The 20,708-nt window shown below is 49.3% G+C and overlaps 1 protein-coding gene across 2 annotated transcripts in view; it reads left to right on the top strand.

Annotated features, from left to right (window-relative positions):
- The first annotated feature begins 1,533 nt into the window (after positions 1–1,533).
- Positions 1,534–20,708, top strand: part of col5a3a (collagen, type V, alpha 3a) — a 51,092-nt gene continuing 31,917 nt past the window's right edge. The window contains exons 1-14 of one of the 2 annotated variants that reach the window (XR_002839490.2): positions 1,534–1,846; positions 9,126–9,293; positions 9,745–9,958; positions 10,187–10,349; positions 13,878–14,006; positions 15,712–16,134; positions 17,016–17,138; positions 17,256–17,381; positions 17,544–17,600; positions 18,401–18,442; positions 18,614–18,676; positions 19,178–19,252; positions 19,827–19,910; positions 20,357–20,413. Coding sequence is in view for 1 of the 2 variants with exons in the window: in XM_023821995.2 (XP_023677763.2) it covers positions 1,750–1,846; positions 9,126–9,293; positions 9,745–9,958; positions 10,187–10,349; positions 13,878–14,006; positions 15,712–16,134; positions 17,016–17,138; positions 17,256–17,381; positions 17,544–17,600; positions 18,401–18,442; positions 18,614–18,676; positions 19,178–19,252; positions 19,827–19,910; positions 20,357–20,413 (1,821 nt within the window). In the remaining variant the exon portion in view is untranslated. The remainder of the gene's footprint in view (positions 1,847–9,125; positions 9,294–9,744; positions 9,959–10,186; positions 10,350–13,877; positions 14,007–15,711; positions 16,135–17,015; positions 17,139–17,255; positions 17,382–17,543; positions 17,601–18,400; positions 18,443–18,613; positions 18,677–19,177; positions 19,253–19,826; positions 19,911–20,356; positions 20,414–20,708) is intronic. The other variant, XM_023821995.2, reaches the window with a different exon arrangement.

Raw genomic sequence — 20,708 nt, 5'->3', positions numbered from 1 at the left:
ATACGTGCGTGTGTGGGGATTTTCCTAACCATGCTCGGGACATCGCCATGAGCAGAATATTTCTAATTCTAATAAGTTAGTGAGCTTTAAATAAAAAATGACTCACATTATTCATCAATGGGAAGTTCCCACAAAGACAGGAATGCATGCGTGTGTGTCTGTGTGTGTGTGTGTGTGCGCGCCTGCTGATTCCCCATTTCTAACCCTACAATGTACTGTGGTCCTTAAAAACACATAAAACTAAACACGTACCAGTGTGCCGTTTGAAGGCATTTAGGTGTTCTGATCCCTGTGAGGTACCGGTGAAGTCACAAGCAGGAAAGCTTCCTGGCTCCCAGACAAAGGGATCCTGCGGTCTGGGCAATGGTGATGTCAGCTTGGTTAATATTTTAATTAAAGGGCTCCCCGTTGGCGCGGTCTGCCATCCACCGGCCTTGGGCCCTGGCAAAGCCTCGCAGACGTGGATTCCCATACCATCCGCCCACCGGAACCTTCTTCTGAGCCACAGAATGTTCTGGGGAGGTTGACGCATCACACACACAAGGCTGCAAATTCAATGTTTCCAGTTTACCTGGACTGCATGACGTCAGAGTCTGAGAGGACAGAAACCACAGGAAGAAGATTCCAAAGGTGTGAGTCGATTAAAAAAACACAAAGAAATATATGTCTTGAATTAGCTTTCTATAAAATACAAATAGGACAATTATCTGTATAATGTGCATTGAATAATTGTATGCCAGTTACTTGCAGAAGTTTACATTTATATGAATTAAACGAAACAAAATTGTTTAGATTTTTTCTGTGCATTTGTATTATTGGAATCTTGCTATCCCTCAAAGACTTTACTTATTTGCAACTTTTAGTGCAGCTACCGCCTGAATCAGATTTACTCCCGACTGCAGGGTTATTTATCTCAGGGTGCAACTATATCGGTCCCAATAGGCAGCTGTCTCAGAGCTCTGGGCTGGGGTGCTGCGTCAGGCTGACGACACACCGGATAAATCTCGCAAATCTAGCGTTAGACCACCGTGTCCCCATTCCAGGGTTCATCACACATGAGATCGTTGCAGGATTTATGTCTTATTGTACCAAACAGGCTGTCCCAATCTGATTATTCATACACCGTTTCCCTTCGTTCATAATTTCCCTTGCATTGAGATTATCCTAATTTCAACGAAGATTACCGGTCTGGGAATATCTAACCAATCCCACTGCTTTATAAATAAACGTGGGAAATAACCTTTGTACTTCTAATATAACGGCCATAGTCATGCAAAACGGCCGGCATGGGCGCAATTCAATCGTTTATTATGCTTTTTAAAAAAATCGATAATCAGTAATTAGGGAGCTAATGGGGTCTTTCATTAGCAATTATCGGGCAGGCGTTAGAAAAGTGATTTATGATATTTGTCCTCTGGAGGCACAATTTCATCTATCACTTCTGAAAGAGAGGAGGGAGGGGAGTAAGAGGGACGAGGGAGGGAGAGCGAGAAAGTGATAGAGAGGAGGGAGAGCGTGATTGAAAGGTGGGGGGAGAGGGGGGTGCACAGATCGGGATCTTTAAAAAAAAAAAAAAAGTTGTACTTGCTGCCGGAGCTGTTTGCATGAGGGTGAAGCCATTAGTTGGAGGGAGGGAACGGGCCATTTCGTCCTTTCTCCGGATGGCTGCAGATCTCCACAGTTAGATCGCTTGGCGTATATTTCAGAAAGTACCGGTTCCCATCGAAACAGGAGGACGGAGCCTCAGAGATGGACCGCCGGACCTTCAGCGAGAGAAGCGGCGGCAGCCGGAGCTTTTGGTTGCTTTTGCTGTTCGTTTTCCCCGTCTGGGCAGCTAGGGAGCCCGGTGAGTGATTATTATTATTATTATTATTATTATTATTATTATTTAATTCTTGTTGTTATACCAACCTGTTACTTATCCAGAATCGGGCATGTTTGCGAGGAGTTCAAAGTTATACGCTGGAAACTTTTCGGTAGATGCATCCGATTTGCCAGATCCGTGCACCGAAATGGACCCGATGTTTTATTTCAGTCTGGCTGCATAATTAACAACATTGCTGGTTTGAACTTGTTCGCTCGGAGTGTCGCCGGCTCTGCATTAGTGGGGGGGCAGACAATGCATTTCCGCAGAATTGCTGTACCTCACATAATAAGATAATGTCATCTTGCGCATCTGTGTCTCCGATGCTGTCCCGGAGCGCCGCATCGTGCTTTGTGCTGGGTATTAATCAGAAACACCCCTGGAGTATATTCGGTTCTTCGGATAAGTTATCTGATGTGGGGCTGAATCCTCACATTAGTGCAAACTTGACATTTCGCGGCCTTTACAGTCCGGGACTGCAGCCTGACTGGGCTTCCAAGTTAATTCCAATTTGGGCGGCTTAAAATTTGTATTTCACTCGCGTTCGTGATTTCGGGCATTAGGCACTATAGATGAGTCATTTTAATAAGAAGTGTGATTTTCTTTCTCTGGAAAATGCTGGAAATATGTCATTTCAAAGTCTTGATTTTTTTTCTCAAAAAAGGCCATTAACATGCTGGGCGTTATTAGGATATGTAGGACGCCCCCACTTACCCTCCCCCTGTCCTACTTGGACCCCGTTCACGGCTGTCCCGTCCCTCTGTATCCCAGCGCACTTGTCAGACATGTAACACAAATTTCCTTTGCACTCCTGTACTCATCCTGAGTAGGAAATGCGGCCAAATCCACGGATTGGGGATTAATCAGACGACCTGCGGGGTTTTGACTCGTGGCGTGGGACGAAGGTTACTGGTGCACCGGTGACTGAAACATGCAGCTTAATGTTAACGTAAGAGACTGGAAGTCCCCTCTGGTACCGGCAACACCCGCCACGCTTCTCCAACCAGGGCACCGGTCCAGCGTTACATTTTCCAATGTCAGGGTGGAAAATTTATGATCCTGTAGGTGTGGTGCATTATTAAAACCAATGGTTTTATTTTTTTAAACAAAGTTTTCTTGTTTGTTGTTACATCCCACTTGTTTTCCAGATCACCTGCAAACAATAACCGATAAAACTTTATTCATTCAATATAGATAAAATGTGTCTTGTGAATAACCATGATGCATGTTTTTACAGTCATTCCCAGGGGAACAGCAAACTGCATCTATAGTATGTGGAAGTGTATGGGGAACCATGAAGTAAGCGGGACCTTCTCATGGATCATGTGCCGTCATGTGTCATGCAGTGTGTAGGAGGTTTTGTCAGTCCCATTAAGGCAGGGTGGGGCGAAACCAGATGCCTCTGACCTTCAGCATGTGGAGAGAAAAATGTTCCATTGCTTGTCGTGCGAAGTCCGGCATGGAGGCTTCCAGCAAGGCGACTGTGGGAGCCTTTGTCTGACTTACTAAACGTTGCTTTGTTGTGAAACCGTTGCCGTTGGTCGATTCGCCATATTTGCCACCCAGTTTTGGCGGGGTCAAGTGGGTAACGGAATCTGTATGTCCTGAGATGTGCAATTCCTTCTGCTTATCTACTGAATGTGTAAGGAATGGGTGAAAGTCAGTGATGCGTGATACTGATGTAGTTTAACAGGCATGATGGGAAATGTAGTTTTTAGGACCAGTAGAACACACTCCTCTACACTTCTTTCTTTTAGGTCACCCGTGCTGAATATTATATGGAGGTCATTTAAGTCGTGTGCTAGAAGTGTTCATTCAGGGTAGGTGATTCAGTTAATGAGGTCCGGCCTTGCTTGTGAATCGGCCAATCAGGACACAGGTCGGTCCAGTGTGTGACTATCAGACTTATCACTGTGTGGCGTTCCCCTCCCATTCACATCCCAGCCAATCAGCTCCTGGTTTCTGCCGATCACACGGGGAGCTCGAAACATCACGGGCGGCGCGTGTGGGCTCGGACACGGCTGCCTGGAACAGGAAGTGTGCTGTTGGTGGTGTGGAACTCGCCTGGCTCTCGTGAAATGTGGGTAAACAGTGAGTATGGCGCTTGGCAGGCTGGGATCAAAGCCGTCCTGGCTGTGCCCCGGCCCTCGCCCCCAGAGTGCTAACACCAGTTCCCATGACAGCGGCCTGGGAAGCCCCCCCCCACGCCCCCGCCCCCCCCAGAGTCCCGCCTGTTGAGTCATGCAGGGCTGTGATTACCAGCTCCGCAGGAGGGGGCTGTTATGGGGAGACTAGAGAGGAAAATGTGTGTTTTGTATGTGTCAGCGGGTGGGAGTGGGGGCAGGGGGAAAGGTGGGGGGGGACATGTGTGTTTGTGTGTGTGGCAGAGTATTTTTTGCATTGATATGTCCATGACAAGTAATTATACTGATTGGCAGTAAGTACAGTCAGTATTCCATATCAGTAGTGATGTTAGCATGAAGAAAGCTCTGTGTGTGTGTGTGTGAGAGAGAGATAGAGAGAGAGAGAGGGGTGTGCCTGTATGTACCTGTGTGCTTGTCTAAGAAAGGGAACCACTCTGTGGAGAGATTCTATAGACCCTCATAGATTATGGACCTTCTCTGTTTGGTGGAAAGTGAACTCGAGATGCCTGGTTCTTTTTTTTTTTTTAGTAATATTTTTCACTGGAAGGGAGGAGGTATCTGCTCACTCTGCAGCCTCCCCCGTCCACTTGGCAGCCAGATAGATGTGGGATTCTCTGGACCTCGGTGTGTCACACCTCGCACTGACTCTGGCCATTCCATGGAGATTTTTGCACCTGGTCATAATTAGCCGTTTCATCCCTTAGGTCTCAAAAGCAGGGGCATTGATGGGGGCAGAGGTGCTGTTGAGAAAGTATAAATGGTTGGTGGTGCCCTTATCTTTGCCCCTGCCCTTGTTTCTCTCTATCTTCTCAATCTTTCAGCTACAGTAGACCTTGTTCTCAATGGCAGAACCTTAATGTAACATGCAGCCAATCAGACCACTTGGGGCCCTCCCCCTGATGCCTGATAGCCAACGGGTGCCCTGGATCAAGTTTCACTGCAGTGGCAGCATGCCGCCCTCAGTCCCTCGGACCCCGAAAAACACCATAACAAAACACGGACGTGTCTCTTTCTTTGCGAAGTATATTCCCTCTGCAAAACACACCCACACGCTTGCACAGTCACACAGACACACACACACACAGACACACACACACACAGAAGGCGTGAACATCTGGAGAGCAGAAGTAACCCCTGACACACACACACACACACACAGAAACCGCACCAAGTATTGCCACTGATGACCGATGTAGCCAATGGGGAACCAGGAAGCAGTGCGACCTGCTGCCCCAATCTGTCCTCTGGGGGGGGGGGGAGGGGTACCCCTCTGCGCTGCTTCACCCCCCTCACCAGAAGGTGTGGCTAGAGCTCACTGGATGTCAGTCAAATACCCTTTAGCAGGTTGGTGGGAAAGTCGTGGGTGGGTTGGCATGGGCTCTCCGATGGTGTTAGTACAAGCTGTAAAACAACCCCCCCCCCCCATTTCCTGTTTCTGAGCCCCCATTTATTTCTGAGTGACACAGGGCTGGACTGGCCATCTGGCATTTTTTGGGCATCTTCCTGCTGGACACCACCCCACCCCACCCCCCCCCCAATTTGGGACCCCAAAGTTAAGGGTTGTTTTTGTCAGTCCAGCCCTGGAGCAGCATCATCCGCTTGATGTAATTCCTTCCTTCAGAATCAGGTGTCCCGTGACCGCGAGGGCTCGAAGGCAGCCATCGCCCCTAGGGGGAGCTGTAGAGTTGCGGCGGCAATGGCGCCGCCCCTCTTTTGAGCTCTTTTGTGCAACCTCAGGGCCCGAGTGGCCCCCCGGCATCTGCCGTTATTTCTGAGCGCGTTCGCCTTGGGAAGCCCCCCCGACATGATTAATACTCCCAGCTCACATTCTTCTTCCTGAGGATGTTCTGTTTCCATGAATACTGCCGTCAGGTGGGGAGAGTGGGGGGGGGGGGGGGGTCGGAGAGTATGTGCGAGGAGTTTACCGTCCCTTGATTGACAGAAATGGAGTACAGGAGGAGCCATGTGTGTGTGGAGAATGTGTGTGGATTAGATGAGGGGGCGGGGTTTGTGTGGTGGGGTCATGAGGGGCGGAGCCTGTGTGGACTCAGGCCGGAGAAGTGGCTGTGTAACTTCCTGGAAGGGCGTGGTCTTGTGCATCAGCCAATCGGGTGCAGTGTTTACATCTCAGTGCTTCAATCCTCCCTATACTTCGCCCTATTGGCGTTACCGCAGGTGCTAGTATGCATGTTGAGGTCAGGGAGGGTGATTAGGTTCCCGTATCTGTGTCTTATCTTCAGATTCTTTATGTAAACACACACGGTACACCTGCAAACTCGCACAGGCACATCAACACAAACCACAACAATGAACCCAAGGGGGACTGGCACAGGTGATGCGGGCACAGGATTGGAGGGCAGAGACAGCCGGTTACTGCATATCAAAGGGCGTCGGAGGGAGGGATGGAGAAGATGAAAAGGCTGGAGCCTCGTCTCAGATCGGGGCTGATCTTGTGCCCTTCATTGAAGTCTCAGCCTGGCTTTCAATCAGGGCTAACCCCAGAGCGCACTGCGGTTTGGTTGGTGTGGCTGCGCATCAGAGGGGCTTTGCTTGTGCTGTGCTGCATCGTTTGTTTGCTCTGCAGACAATCATCCTCAGACACTGTGAAGTATCCAGTGACACTTTGATGCCTGATAGTTTAGTCGAATCATTCAGGTCACGCCATCTTTTTGTATAGCTCACTTAGTCTGTGAACTTACTGTAGCTACTGCTGTGTGTGTGGCGATACTTAACCTTTGCTATCTTAGTGGGGATACATTTTCAAAAGAAATCCTCAACAAACAGTTAATTAAAAAAAAAGTTTTTATGGAGACATCCCCACAGAACGATAGTCTCTAAAAAAACTGCAAGTGCCAAAAGTTTTTGCCTTCAGAAATCTGTTTTTCGTGTTCTGTTCGGGGTGGGGTCGGCGTCATGTCGACTGAAACTGCGTTCAAGCTCCAGTCAACGGGAGCTCTGGACGGGCACAGAGACGGGAAGTTTCCCCGTGTGTGTGTGTGTGTGCGTGTGCGTGTGTGTGTGTGTGTTGGGAGGTGTAGACGTCCCCCGAGACCTGCAGCTGACATTGCGGCTGCTGTAAGCCGCCCCCACACCGCTGCTCTGCTTGGGTTTCATCACCGCTAATCAGCACAGGGGCCAAAGCACACAAGCGGTGAGCAGGGAGGAGGCAGGAACGCGGGATTCCATAAAAGCAGACCAATCGCGGCTGCCGTTATGAATGTGACCAACCCCGGGGCTCCATTGTTACGGGGGCAGGGCCTCTGGCCAACTCTTTGCATGAGATGTTTGCCATTGAACATTCTTCACATGTACTGCTGATTCTTTTCTTGGCTACAGCCAATTGTATAGGGAAGAGGTAGGAAGGAGTAATTATTAATGTTTATTGACCCTCTGCATGCTCCTTCAGGGGAATTAGATGTGATCCAGGACCTACATCTCTGTCAGATCCCTGCTTTTCTTGAGGAGCCTTGTTTCCCATTTGCTTGCACATCCTTCCCGTTCCCGGGTTGCCAGGTCTCACGCGATATTTAAGCCTCCATCTCAGAAACGGGATTGGAAGTGGGGTCCCGTCTCCATCGATAATCCCCCGCCGATGACCTCACGCTCCCCGGTGATTAAGCTTTCGCTGATTTGTTTGCATTTTAACTGGACATCGATCTCACGGCGGCCTGAGCGAACACGGCCATTCTAGTGAAATGAGCTGGTGATGAGGTCAACATCTTCGATAACGCTTCACTTAAGGGCACGTTTTTAGTCATTTATAAACACATTCCTAACAAATAATGCATTTATAAAGCATTATAAACATGCCTATAAATACTTATCAATAGGCATAATATGTTATACAGATGTATTATGCATTATGAATGCTTTATGAAGCTCTCATCTATAATGCACTATAGAAATGGTCTGTATGAGCATCAAGGATGCTTTGTATTGCATTATGAAGGTATCTATAGTGCATTATAGATGAGAGCTTCATAAGGCAGTCATAATGCATAATAATCATACCTATAATGTGTTATGTCTTTTCATTAATATATATTTATATGTTTATAATGCTTTATGAATGCATTATTATTTGTACGAATGTGTTTACTTAAGACCATGTTTTTTGTAATTTATAATGTGTTACCCGCATTTGTCTCTATAAATGGAATTATCACCATAAGTGGGATTAACACATGTCATCAGTGAGTGCCTGACTGGCCATCTCTGTTTGTTCTCCTCTGTGTTCTGCGGTTCCTTGCCCCGACCACGTAATGGCGCAATTATAAGAAGTTTATGCATGTTTAGCTATAAACGTTCTCTCTTCTGGCTGGCCGGATCTCGCTCAGCATCTGTTTCGTTGCACGCAGTTGACCTGATTGGCACGCTTTGAGGGATTGTGTTCTCCGGTGGGACTGGTCAGCTCGTCGCACAAGGAAGTGATGCAATATAGTTTCAAGACCTCTCCTCCCCCCATTAGAATGTCATCACATTTAGTCAGCAGAAGCAGGATGGGGGAGGGGGGACAAAAAAAAAGTAGGGCAGAAGCCTGGTCTCTGGATACCCCACACTAACAGGGGCAGGTGTCAGCTGGCAGGTGTGGTTGGGTGGTGTCTAGCCTCCAACTCTACACTTCATAATGATACCCTCTATGAGCCCCACACTTCTTATGCAGGGAGTTTGTACAAAACACAAGAGCCAATCAGCAAAATGATTATCCAGCCAGTGTGAGCTGGGTCATGTGACCCACGCTGCCAGTTTGACCAATATGGCTGCTTTGATGCTGTGCCCCAGTCTGTTAGACCTGAACAAACATTTTTTAAATAAAAGGTCTGTTTTGTTATACCGTAAGTATTGATTTCCAGCAACAGATGAAATGTTGTAATTTAGCATGTGCAAAAGGTTAGATCTGACTTTTCTTTTGCTTTTGAACAATCTGTTTAGGGACTTTGAGTTTAGCCTGAAAGCAGGCAGTATACTTTCCGTTATGGTGTGTCAGAGATCGAGTGGGAAGAATGCGTAGAAGCCATTCCCAGAATGCCGTTTATTTATGCTTTGCTATTTTTTGCAAAGTGATTGGCTCTGATTGCTTCTGGAACCTTCTGCTCCCGCTTCCCTGCTCTCATTAGCCAATACCACAGATGTTTTGCGGTTGCTGGAGCTATCGCTGGATATGGAGGGCGTGTCCCTGGAGGCGGGACTCTGTGCAGCCAGGAATGACACGGCAAAGATCGATGCGGCGTACCGGATAGGCAAGGAGATGCGGCTGTCCGTGCCAACGAAGCAGCTCTTTCCAGGTAACACGCACAAACACACACACGCACAAACACACGCACACGCGCACATGTGCGCACGTACACACAGTTTTGTAATGTTTGTGGGGACTCTCCATTCATTTCAATGGGGAAAACTCTAATCACAAGACTTTTTTTTTATTGCATTCACAGATCTTTGTGGGGACCTAAAAATAAAATACAGGCTTTTATTACATTGTGGGGGACATTCGGTCCCTGCAATGTAATATAAACCTAACCCACACACACACACACACATACTTTCTCACTCAAGATACATACTGTGTTGCCTGAGCTCCATAGAGACACGTCATTAAGTAACACCTTTAATTAGCGCTTGTCTCAGTCCATCTGGTGTCTAATCATCATTCTTCGTCAAAGAGGGCGTGGCCTATGTGGGTGTGGCCCATGTATATAAACACCTTCTTGGAAATGTCCACGCCCCCTTCTGCAGACTCCGCCTTCCCCGAAGACTTCTCCCTGATGGCCACGGTAAGGCCGAAGAAGGGCACTCGGTCCTCCCTGCTCTCGCTTTATGATGCCCGCGGGGTGCAGCAGCTTGGCCTGGAGGTGGGACCCTCGCCCGTGCTGCTGTACGCCGACCACCAGGGGCTGCCCCCGCCTGAGCTCTACCCCACCTTCAGCACGGTTGACCTAGCAGATGGAAAGTGAGTGCCTTTCTGCGGTTATGCCTGGTCGCTTCGATGGTCTGGTACAGCCCTTCACTCGGCCATAGATGAGGGACTCTGGAACAACTTGACTGGACGGATCCAGTGATTTCTCCTATATCTGACTCGCAATTATCCAGCAGGCCATTTTTCTGACCGTTCAGCACTCTCTCCCTTAGATTCCCCTGCTTAGCTTCTGACCCTGTCTGCCCTTCCTGCTCCTCCCAGCTGGCATAGAATCGCCTATAGCGTGCGAGGCAAGGCGGCCACGCTCTACCTGGACTGCGAGGAAGTGCAGACACTGGAGCTGGCTCGGGGAGACGGTCCCGTGATCAGCACCGAGGGGATCGCCATGTTTGGGGCGCGCCTGCAGCATGACGAGGTGTTCGAGGTGAGCTGTATGGATGAGGTGGACTCGCTTTTAATTCTTGAAGAGGGAAGCTACCACCGACAATGCCAGCTTAGCGAGAGGGACTTTCAGAGTATTAGCCTGTTAGCATGTGCTAGCCTGAATGGTTCACCACATGGGCCTGTCTGCAGGGGAGGGTTTATTGTTTCTCTGGCCCCTACAAGATATTTCAAAAGCAAAACAAATAGTTACTGAGTCAGAATATTTTGTATACAAGCTTAGCATACGTGAGTATACATTAGCATCAAAGCTCAGCATACGTATGTGTACATTAACATGGAAGCTTAGCATACATATCTATACATTAGTGTCAAGGATTAGCATACGTATCTGCACATTAGTATTAAAGATTAGCATACATATGTGTACCTTAGCATCAAAGATTAGCATACATATGTGTAAATTACCATAAAAGCATAGAATTTGTATCTGTACCTTAGCATCAAAGATTAGCATATGTATCTGTACCTTAGCATCAAAGATTAGCATATGTATCTGTACCTTAGCATCAAAGATTAGCATATGTATCTGTACCTTAGCATCAAAGATTAGCATACGTATCTGCACCTTAGCATAAAAGTGTAGCATATTGGCATGAAAGAGTAGCATACTTCTCTGTAGATTAGCATAGAAGCTTAGCATCTGTATTCGTACAGTTATTAGTTAACCATGCAAATGTACACTGTCTGGAATGAGTAATCAGGCCTCCCCAAGCGACCCGCGGTAAAAGGAGTCCTGCACCGGCGTCCATCGCATATTCCCTTTACCCCAGGCCTGACTCACCGCTCTGTCAGTGCTCCCTAGCCACTGGCCGCCCCCTCGCATGCACAGCCTGTGCAGGATGCATCGCCGAATGGCCTTAACAATTTGTTCCCATTGATGACTCACAGTTGTTCCCTCTGACTCGCATTTTTTCCCTCTTCCACTTAAGTTTTTCTTCTGCTGTTTTTTCTCACAATTTTTTTTTTCTTGTGGATCGCGCCATCGGTCTATGACCCAGTAGGCTTGTCAGCCACCAGGGGATATGTGAGTTCTGCCCATTCCCAGACCCGACATCTGGGCGGAGGGGGGGGTGGGGGGGGCAATAGCAAAGATACTATGCTGGCTCCTTGGCTTTATTGGTCATGGTGTAATGCAGCGCTTGGCCTTCTGGACAACAAGTGGGGGTGGGGGGGGGGGGGGTTTGGCAGGTGTATTGGGGGGCACAGGGCCTGCTGTCCCTCCCCTTCAGGATGGCTTTAATGGCCACTCTTCCTTTTTTCTCCCTAGGGCTGTTTAAGGGGCGTGGCCACAGGGTCACTGGCCCCAGATGAAAGCTGATTGGCTACCTCCTGTGTCACTCACATATACATATATAATGAGTTTAATAGGAAGTTGTTTGAAGGCAGGTGTGACTAATTGGCATGCGCATACATGCAGGCTGGATAGCAGTGCTGCATGTCTGTCTAGCTGGGCGATGTTGAACAGCTTATCACCGGGAGTCCGGTTTATAAGGCAGTTTCTGCATGGATTGTTTAGTGTTGGATGTATTCTTGGATGCCATAGGGGACCTCATGGACCACTGCATAGAGGGTAGTTGGATTTTATTGTTGATTAACTTAAAGGCTTTATTGGTTGTTAGTGTATTGTGCTGTGTGTTTTCCCATTGCCACTGTGTAAGATCATGGGGGACTTGGGGGGGGAATGTAATGGGGAGGTGGTTAAACAGCCCTCATTACATGTTGCAGAGTGGAGATGGGAGTATTAATTAATTTTAAAGATTAATTGGAAGTAAAGGTTTTGCTAGTTGATTTTCGCAGATTAACTCTGCGGTGTGGCGTGTGCGGGGAAGCCGGACAGACTTTCTGGTTTATTGCATCGTTGGCTAATGATAATGTTGCCCCCTTTGTATGAATTATTCCCCTCTTATGCCCCCCCCACCTTAAAAATTCCTAGGATCACCCCTGTTTCTCTCACAAATCTCTAGCCTCTCCTACATTCTTCTGCTTGCTTATCTTTTCTCCATAGTGCTCTCTCTCTCTCTCTCTCTCTCTCTCTCTCTGCCATATCACCCCTGCCCGTCTAGAGCAAACCAGCAATGCAGACTCATAACACACATCACCCCAACCACTTAAACCTCAAGTGGCAAGTGGAGGAAGGCGTGACCTTGTTTACTTTACCCCAGACAAACATGGCAGCAAAGATCCAGTGTCTGTGTCAGTGTAGTTTTTTTTGCCCTGCTCCTGGGCACACAGATCCTTTTCTTCCAGGGAACAATGATGAGAGAAGAAATGAATAGAGGGAGAGAGAGAAGCGACAAGTGCTTTGATTTTCTTATCAGAACGTAGCCCTTCAGAGAAGCCGTAAAATACTCAGAAAGGCAAGTTTGCTCATTACGATACATTTTCCCATCCATCTTCCTGCTGAGTATTTAATAGAGGGTTACAGGGGGCCTCGAGCCAATCCCAGGCAGCGTAGGGCAGTCCACAGCCTGTACAGGGGATGCTGCTCCATGGCAGGGCGCACACTTACAGTCGCACACTACGTGTAATTCAGAGGTGCTGTTTGCATTTGGACTGTTGGAGGAAACCTACATTCTCAGAGCAGGGACAGAATTGGAGCCCTCAACCCCAGCCATGTGAGTCAACTCTTACATAGTGTGGGTGTCATTCTGCTCTGGGGTCTCCCTGTCTATTCTTTTGGCTGCCAGATTTTATCACTGGCCCATGGGCCGCACACTGCGGAAGCTACAAAACTTCCCTTCTGCATCCTCCTTTTCTATTGGGCCCCCAGTTTCTGTAACGGTGAGGTTCTCTTCAAAGCACATTGACTGTGTACTTAACTAATGATGCACGCATAATTAAGCTGTTAAGGATGCTGGATCTGCTGTGCGACAGGTGCTTGGGAGGTGCTGTTTGGATTGGGCCACACGGTACTGAACACTGTGTGTGTGTGTCTATATTTGGGGTTTGTACCTCTCTGTGTCTTCTGATCTCTCATCTGCACTGATCCCACCCGACCCTTGATCTCCCTCCCCCGCCTGGATAATCCCCCCCACAACTGCTAATTCACCTCAACCGTAGATCCTCCCTATGCAATATTCCACTCTGGCCGCTGATCCCCCCCCACTGTGAACATCCCTGACCTCTGACTGTCTTTGACTGCTGATCCTCCACGACTGCTGATCTTCCCTGACGCTGATCCGCTCCCAACCTTTGACCCTCCCCCTCCGCTGATCCCTCTCTGACCACTGATCCCCTTCTGACCTCTGTTTCCCCCTGACTGTTGAACCTCCCTGACCGCTGATCCTCCCCGTCTGCTGATCCTCGCTGCCCACTGTTCACAGCATTGCTCTGATCCCGCCACACAATCAGTCTGTTAGCCTGTGACCCCGGGCGTGCAGAAAGCCCCAGAGATGGTGACAGACATGTCAGGCTCACCACGCCCTGATGTGGAGTGAACAGAATAGATAAGTGTGTGTCATACTCCTTTACTGTGTTGGTCTTCCATTCTGTCCCTCTTGTCCATCAGGGACACATCCAGCAGCTGCTGTTGGTGGACGACCCCAGCGTGGCGGCTGACTACTGCTGCCACTACATCCCCGACTGTGACTACCCCCTGCCGTACATCTCCCTGCCCCATCAACTCATGGAGGTGCAGGTGAGTCCTTCTGCCACCAGGGGGAGCCGCTATTGCTACCACACACCTAGGTTTACTACCATTTGATACATTTCAAAAAATGCAGTGCAATTTAGCTGCATTGCAGAAGTCGATTTCGGGCCTGGGAACGACCGAAAGTCCCTCCAGGCCCGTGTGCGGCTGAGAGCTGCTCCGTCTTGCTTCCTCTGCTCACCTGCACTGCCATAAACTTGCAGATTTTCCCCGTGGCACTTGGCAGAGATTCCCATCATTACCCATCAGCCCCTCGGGCCAAGCCGCTGCGAGCTCCGTCTCTCGCTGTCCAGCTTCGCGCTCATCAGCCATCGCTTGGTCCCTAGTCGTTGTATAAAAACACCGGAGGTGCTTTTCAACTGCCCTTCAGAATCAACTAAAGAAAAACTGAAACTAAACTGAAAGCAAACATTGCTGTCAGAACCAGAGTAGAACAGGCCCAAAACAAGGAACTGGTGGAATGGATCGTGAATAAAAGTTACACAAAAGTTGAGTAAAACACCGAAATCTCATAGTTAAAAACACGCCCCTGTAGCTGAGATCTCACATGCACATAAGTATCATTATACAGCTTTATGAAAACATGCCAAGCTCATGTTACAGCTCCGGCAAAACTCAGGGCTACGTTTGTGCTGCCCCTAGTGTAGTGACTGTGTGTGACCAACAGGGGGCTCCCGCAAACCTGTTGCCACTCATAAAGGCACCTTAGACCCTGTGAGCTCCAAACATGTTTAATGGCTCGGCTTGCGTCGGTGGCACCTGGGCTGTGCATTCGGGGATCACTAGGTAGTGGCGAGAGTGTCACCCCCCCGAACCCAAGCATACATATATATAAAAAGTGCTGTCAGAGACCTGGTCTAGCCCCCGGTTCCGTGTCATTTATTAGTGCACAAAGATCCCCACTGAGGAATTGCAAAGCAGATCCTAATAATGCTGAGAAGAGGAGTCCCTGGAAGGAGCTGTCAGTCGGGGGGGGGGGGGGGGGCGGTTGAGGTCCATTTGATGAGTTTTCGTTAGCTGTAGCTTCTCTGCCAAGCCGGACGGGATCGGCGATCCTCTCCCAAGGTCCATCGCCCCCGCCCCCAACAGTCAGGCTACAGTACGTGATCATTACCGGGGGGGGAGTGGGGGGTGCTGAGCACCTAGCCTAAGCAAGGAGAACATGAAGCATCACACTGACAGCGTTCCTCGGTAACCAGTGCGTCCGTCTGTCCGTGCGCGCGTGTATGTGTGTGTGTGTGTGTGTGTGTGCGTGTGCGTGTCCATCCATGATGATTTGCACAGCTGTGAGGAAGTCCTAAGCTCTGCGGGAACAAGGGGTTCTGGGCTGCTCATTCTGACCGCCTGAGGCCCGGGGGGGGGGGGGGAGGGCAGGCAGGGGTGCTGGGCTGTGTGAGGCTAGGCGATAGTCCCAGGGACTGCAGCTTAAAGATCTGCCTCATCCTCCACGAAACCACACACTCTCCAAAGTGCCCTGATCATCGGCTCCGTGAGAGGGGCTGTTTGCAGATCGCTAATTGTTTTCCACCAGTATCCATGGGGCTCTGGAGGAATCTTGGCTGGGGACGGCAGGATCTCAGTCAGGTGTTTTCGCTGTCAGGGCCTCCTCGTTTGTGGTCCCCCGTGTTTTACTGTTTGTTTGTCTTTCTTCCCCTTGTCCTTGGCCCTCGCCCTCGATCCTCCTCTTCGGAAGCCCCCCCGACCAGAACCCGATGATACTGCTGGCCATGACAAGCCAGGGAGAAAGGAAAAATCCAGAAAGAAGAACAGGAAAGGCAAGAAGGGGAAGAAAGACAAGTCCCGCAGAAAGAAGGACAGAAAGGATTCCAGGGAGAAGAATAAGGAGGCGGAGATTCTCTTGGAGGTGTCTGCTGCATTGCCCGAATATCTGCTTCAGGACCCCGCTCACGTTGTCCCTATACCAACTCCTTTGACAGCGGTCTCCCAGCTAAAGGTCACTGCCCAGACCACAAAAGCCCCCCAGGCTGCTGAAGCCAGAGCTTCTGCCATTACCTTGCTTCTGGAACCATCCGATATCCCTGAGATGCCCACTCACGAGCCTGACTCCACACCAGACGTCACCCTGACGGTGCCCACAGCTCTTCCTGCAGTGGAGGTAGATGGGGAAAGAGCTAGCATTGCCCCTCCCCTCTAAATGCATTATTTTTTCTAATAATTTTTTTTCCTCCCTAACCTTCCTACTTGACGGCTTCTGCATGACTTAAAAAAAAAAAAAAAAACCCTTGCAGTTCACCTCTTCCCCTGCAGGTGTCACTGTGGTGCCAAGAGATTTTACTGCAGGTTTTTCTTACACATTTATGGATTTTCTAACACCAGTGCGTTAAACCGCAATTACATGCATATATGCCTGGTGCGACTTGTGGCTTTAAAGTGATGGAATAATTTATGCGTGCCAATGCTGTCAGATTCATAAATTAAATGCATGTGATTACAGAAGGGTTACAAGCACCATAATGGGTAAAAATTTAATCTTGGCAAGATAAAAATGTAAAAATTTGATTTTTTTACACCAAATGTTAAATTTCGTTCTGTGTGGCTGAATTTGTGCTGTACGGTTGCATGTGAAAGAATCCTTCTGCTAAATGTTTGCATCAGACGCTAATCCCATCTCATATTTTTGGCCTGGCTCTTCCATCTAAATGCACTGGCTGCTCCGTCCACCCTCTGATGCTCTGTCACCCTGCACTGCGTTTTATTACCTGGGCCGGCTGTTCACATCTGTGGCCCCGCTCAGTTAATCCTGCAGTGGGAAAACACGCACTCCGGCCCCCGAATCCCCAGGGGACATTAATCTAACCCCCAATTACGCCGCGCCTCGTACCGGTCTCCCTTAACTTGTCTATGCCAGTTGACCCGTGACGCAGTAGGTCCTGAGCTGTGTACACTAGGGCGACGAGGCCCAGGGTGTGATTAACGTTGCTTGTGGGATCTTTCGGTTGTCACGTCGCATTATTGACGCTTTATATTAACGTGCAGGTGGAGGGGACTCCCAGACAGACTGGGGTGCAGGAGGCGGTCAGGGAGGACTTCTACAGCGACATGTATGACAACATCACCGTCTCCACAGTAACGGTGGGCTCTAACATCAGTGACTTCGAGGTGAGTCACTCGACGGACTCCTTAACCCCGAGGGTTACCCACCCTCCGGTGACGTCATGCCTGAGTGGTGATGTCGCGCATTTACGATGTGCGACGACTCCCCGGCGGTCGACGCAGGTCCTGGATTCCGAGGACTTCATGAATGAGACGGAGTACAACAGCAGGGTGTACGAGGAGTACGAGGAGTATGAGGATCGGTATGGACAGGCGGAGAGGGAGAGGGCGGCCACTCGGGAGGAGGAGGTACGCCCCCCCAAGCCAGCTACCACCACATGTTCTACCCCTGTCTCCCGTCGGCACGTGGCCCAACGCAGCCCCAATCTCAGTCCCCAGTACAAGCACCCTGCTTCCTGTCACATGACCACTCATTCCCAAATTGGTTAACTTTCCGTCTCTTCCTTCCAGGGAAGACACCCGAAAGTAGAAAAGGGGCAGAAGGGAGAACCAGCTGCCATAGAACCGGTGAGTTAGGGTCAGACCTAACTGTGACATCACTTTGCTGAATTTGTATCTTCCTGCCTTAAGCACAGAGACCTAACCTGCTGAGTCCCTGTTCAATGTTTGATTAGTTACAGCATCTCTGTGTGGAGCTACAATGTATCTTTCCGGTATATCAATGCTTATCTGTCTGTATTATACATTAGTGGATTGGTCTTACTGTGGCATGCCAGAGTTTTGTGTATGATGGGCTGTGTTTCTGTACTATGCATATATTTCTGTGTATAATACTGTGCAAAAGTCTCAGGCAGCGAAAGAAAATGTTTAAATCTATTTATCTGGGTAGGAAGTGCATATTTTCTCAGAAAAAAAACTCTCAATTTAGCATTAAAATGTATGCATATTAAGTAACGCAATAAAAAATATCTTCTGTTATCCAAAAAGTTACTGATGTCTTGTTGGATGTCTAGATGAACATCGCTTCTGTTGCCAAACCTTGTCCTCAGGGGCACCTCAGCCATTCCATGTATTCGCTACATTTCAGCACCGACTCGCTCCATTAATTAATTTAATTTAATAACTCGGTGAGGTATCGATTTAGCTGAACAAGGTGCGCCAGTGATCGAGTCACAAAATACAGGGGTGCATTGGATGGCCGCTGCAAACGCTGGGGTGATTTGGGGACAGCTTTTGAAATGGCTAAGCTGACACACTTTGACTGACAATCTCGCAGTTTTACTCCAACATGATGCTCATTTAAGCTGCCTGAGACTCTTGCAGAGTGCTGTGTCTCAGTAGGATCATGCTGGTGTCTGTTTCCGCAGGGCGTGCTGCTGGAAGGGCCACCGGGCGTCCCGGGACCGGCGGTAGGTGTCCCCCACGACTCCCAAAAACGGCGCGGGAAATCCCAGTCGCCCCGGAATGACCCTGTTTCACCCTGTCACTCTAGCAGATGGCCATTTGGGGGGCCATGAACCCTCACGTATGTGTCTGTGCTGATTCTCTCAGGTAATGTTGGCTTTTGTGCTTCTCCGTAGGGACTTCCGGGTGTTCCTGGTCCAAAAGGCCCATCCGGGCCGCAGGGAGACCGCGGCGACCTGGTCAGTGACACCCCCCACGTCATTTCCTGTCTCTTTGTCCCCCTCCATTCCACTCACTGCCACTTGACTTACATCCCCCCCCCCTGTCCATGTTCCAGCATGACCCCCCACCCCCCCTCTACTTGCACTCGCGCTCCGCGCTGCTGAAACAGCTGGCCAGTGAGGGGCAGTGAAGTGAAGTCTATTGAGCTTCACTGTACTTCACTGTACTGCGCCGCTGTGTAATATGGTTTATGTGTGAGGATAATGCAGTGCGGTGTAGCGGATTGTAATATGGGGGATTATCTGAAGGTGGGTAATATAATATTATAGTGGAGTGTGATGCTGAACATTGTCATTGCTGAAGTGTAATTTGAGGAAGTACACTGGAGTACAGTGTAAGCAGACTCTTTCACCCGAGAGAAATCAGACCGTGGCTTGTTATGAATCGCAGTGTGTCTGCGCACCAGTGTGACACTTTCAGAGGGATGCATGGGCGTTCAGGATATTATCCTGTCGCAGGGTCTCCCAGGGCGCTCAGGACTGCCCGGGGCTGATGGGATACCGGGACCCCCAGGCACGATGCTGATGTTACCGGTAATCACTCTGGAACGCACACACACACACACACACACACTCTTACACACATGGGCAAGTAAATGTTATTGCACAAGCAGTGATGCCGACTTCGACAATTTTGACAAAAGCAATGATCTGGAATTCTGCATAAAATAGTATAAATAATAATGTGAGTCTCAGCAATGTCAGCACATTGACCTGTAAATGGGTCGCCCGTTACCTGTATGTCGAGCATATTCCACCATCTGATGCTGTAAGTAAACCTGGCCGGCGTCAGAGATCCTCCATCTGCTTATCCTGGTTGGGGTCACGAGGGCCTGCGGCTTATCCCACTGGGAGATGCTGGACCACACCGTGGATGGGATGCCGGTCCATCGCAGGGCACATATGCCAGTTAATCGCCACAGTGGTTCTGAGCAGAAAGTTGTGGCTCCAGGCCACTAGGTGACGCTGTTACATTATGGCACGGTTTCACTGCAGGATCTTTAAGGAGCACTCAATGCTGAAAGACTGACATGTGACTCAGTTTGGGTGACAGTGCCTCTAGAGTCTCCTGATCTGGGCCTCTGTTCACCTCTCCCGGTTCTCCCAGTTCCAGTACCGGAGTGATGGTCAGAAAGGTCCAGCAGTCTCCCCCCAGGAAGCCCAAGCACAGGCCATTCTGCAGCAGGCCCAGGTGAGGACCAGCCGGCCCTCGCTGTCCCCCCCCCCCCCCCCGAATGTGAACTTGCTGCAGTCATTTACAGTGATATCTGATGCATTACTGTCATTTTCTGGTTTCCTATCTAATATTTGTTTCTTAGATGAGTCACCTTGTTTCCAGGATGACTCATCGGAAATTTTCATTACATCTGGGCCTTTTCACGGCGGCTAAGTTTTCTAAGGTTAAGTACTTTGCCACAGGATAGAGCAGCAGGTCCTTGAACTGGTGGCTTTGATGTTAGGGGTCTGTCTGCCATCCATCCATCGCTGCCCCCCCCCCCCCCCCCCATCCAGCGTAACAGCGGTGGACTGATTTCTGCCATTATGACAGTCGGACTCTGCAGAGTCCCTGCGCATCTTTCACTGTCAGATTAAACAGCTTCAGGTCTGACTTACTCTGCTTGACTTTGTTTGGCCCAGCTATCCATGAAAGGACCTCCTGGTCCACACGGACTGACAGGCCGGCCCGGCCCAGTGGTAAGCTCTCCAGCAGAACGTAAGGATCCGTCCTGGTTCTGTTCCTTGTTAGTAGGAGGCCAGCTCGGTGCCCTCCCTCTCTCTCCCACTTTCTCTCCCTCTCTCCCTCACTCCTTTCGTTTTTTTATCACAGTCTGTGAAGTTGTTCTCTATTTTTCAGCTGCTTGTTTATCTGTGTAACTGCCCTGTCAGTCTGAAGACCGTTTCCTTCTCTTTCATCTCTGCCACACTCTCTGCCTTTTAGTGCCTGTGGTAGAATAATTAATATAGATATTAACTTATCTAGAGAAGCTGG

This window comes from Paramormyrops kingsleyae, chromosome 22 (assembly GCF_048594095.1).
Source record: "Paramormyrops kingsleyae isolate MSU_618 chromosome 22, PKINGS_0.4, whole genome shotgun sequence".
NCBI lineage: Eukaryota > Metazoa > Chordata > Actinopteri > Osteoglossiformes > Mormyridae > Paramormyrops > Paramormyrops kingsleyae.
This window is presented reverse-complemented; position numbering and strand designations above follow the sequence as displayed.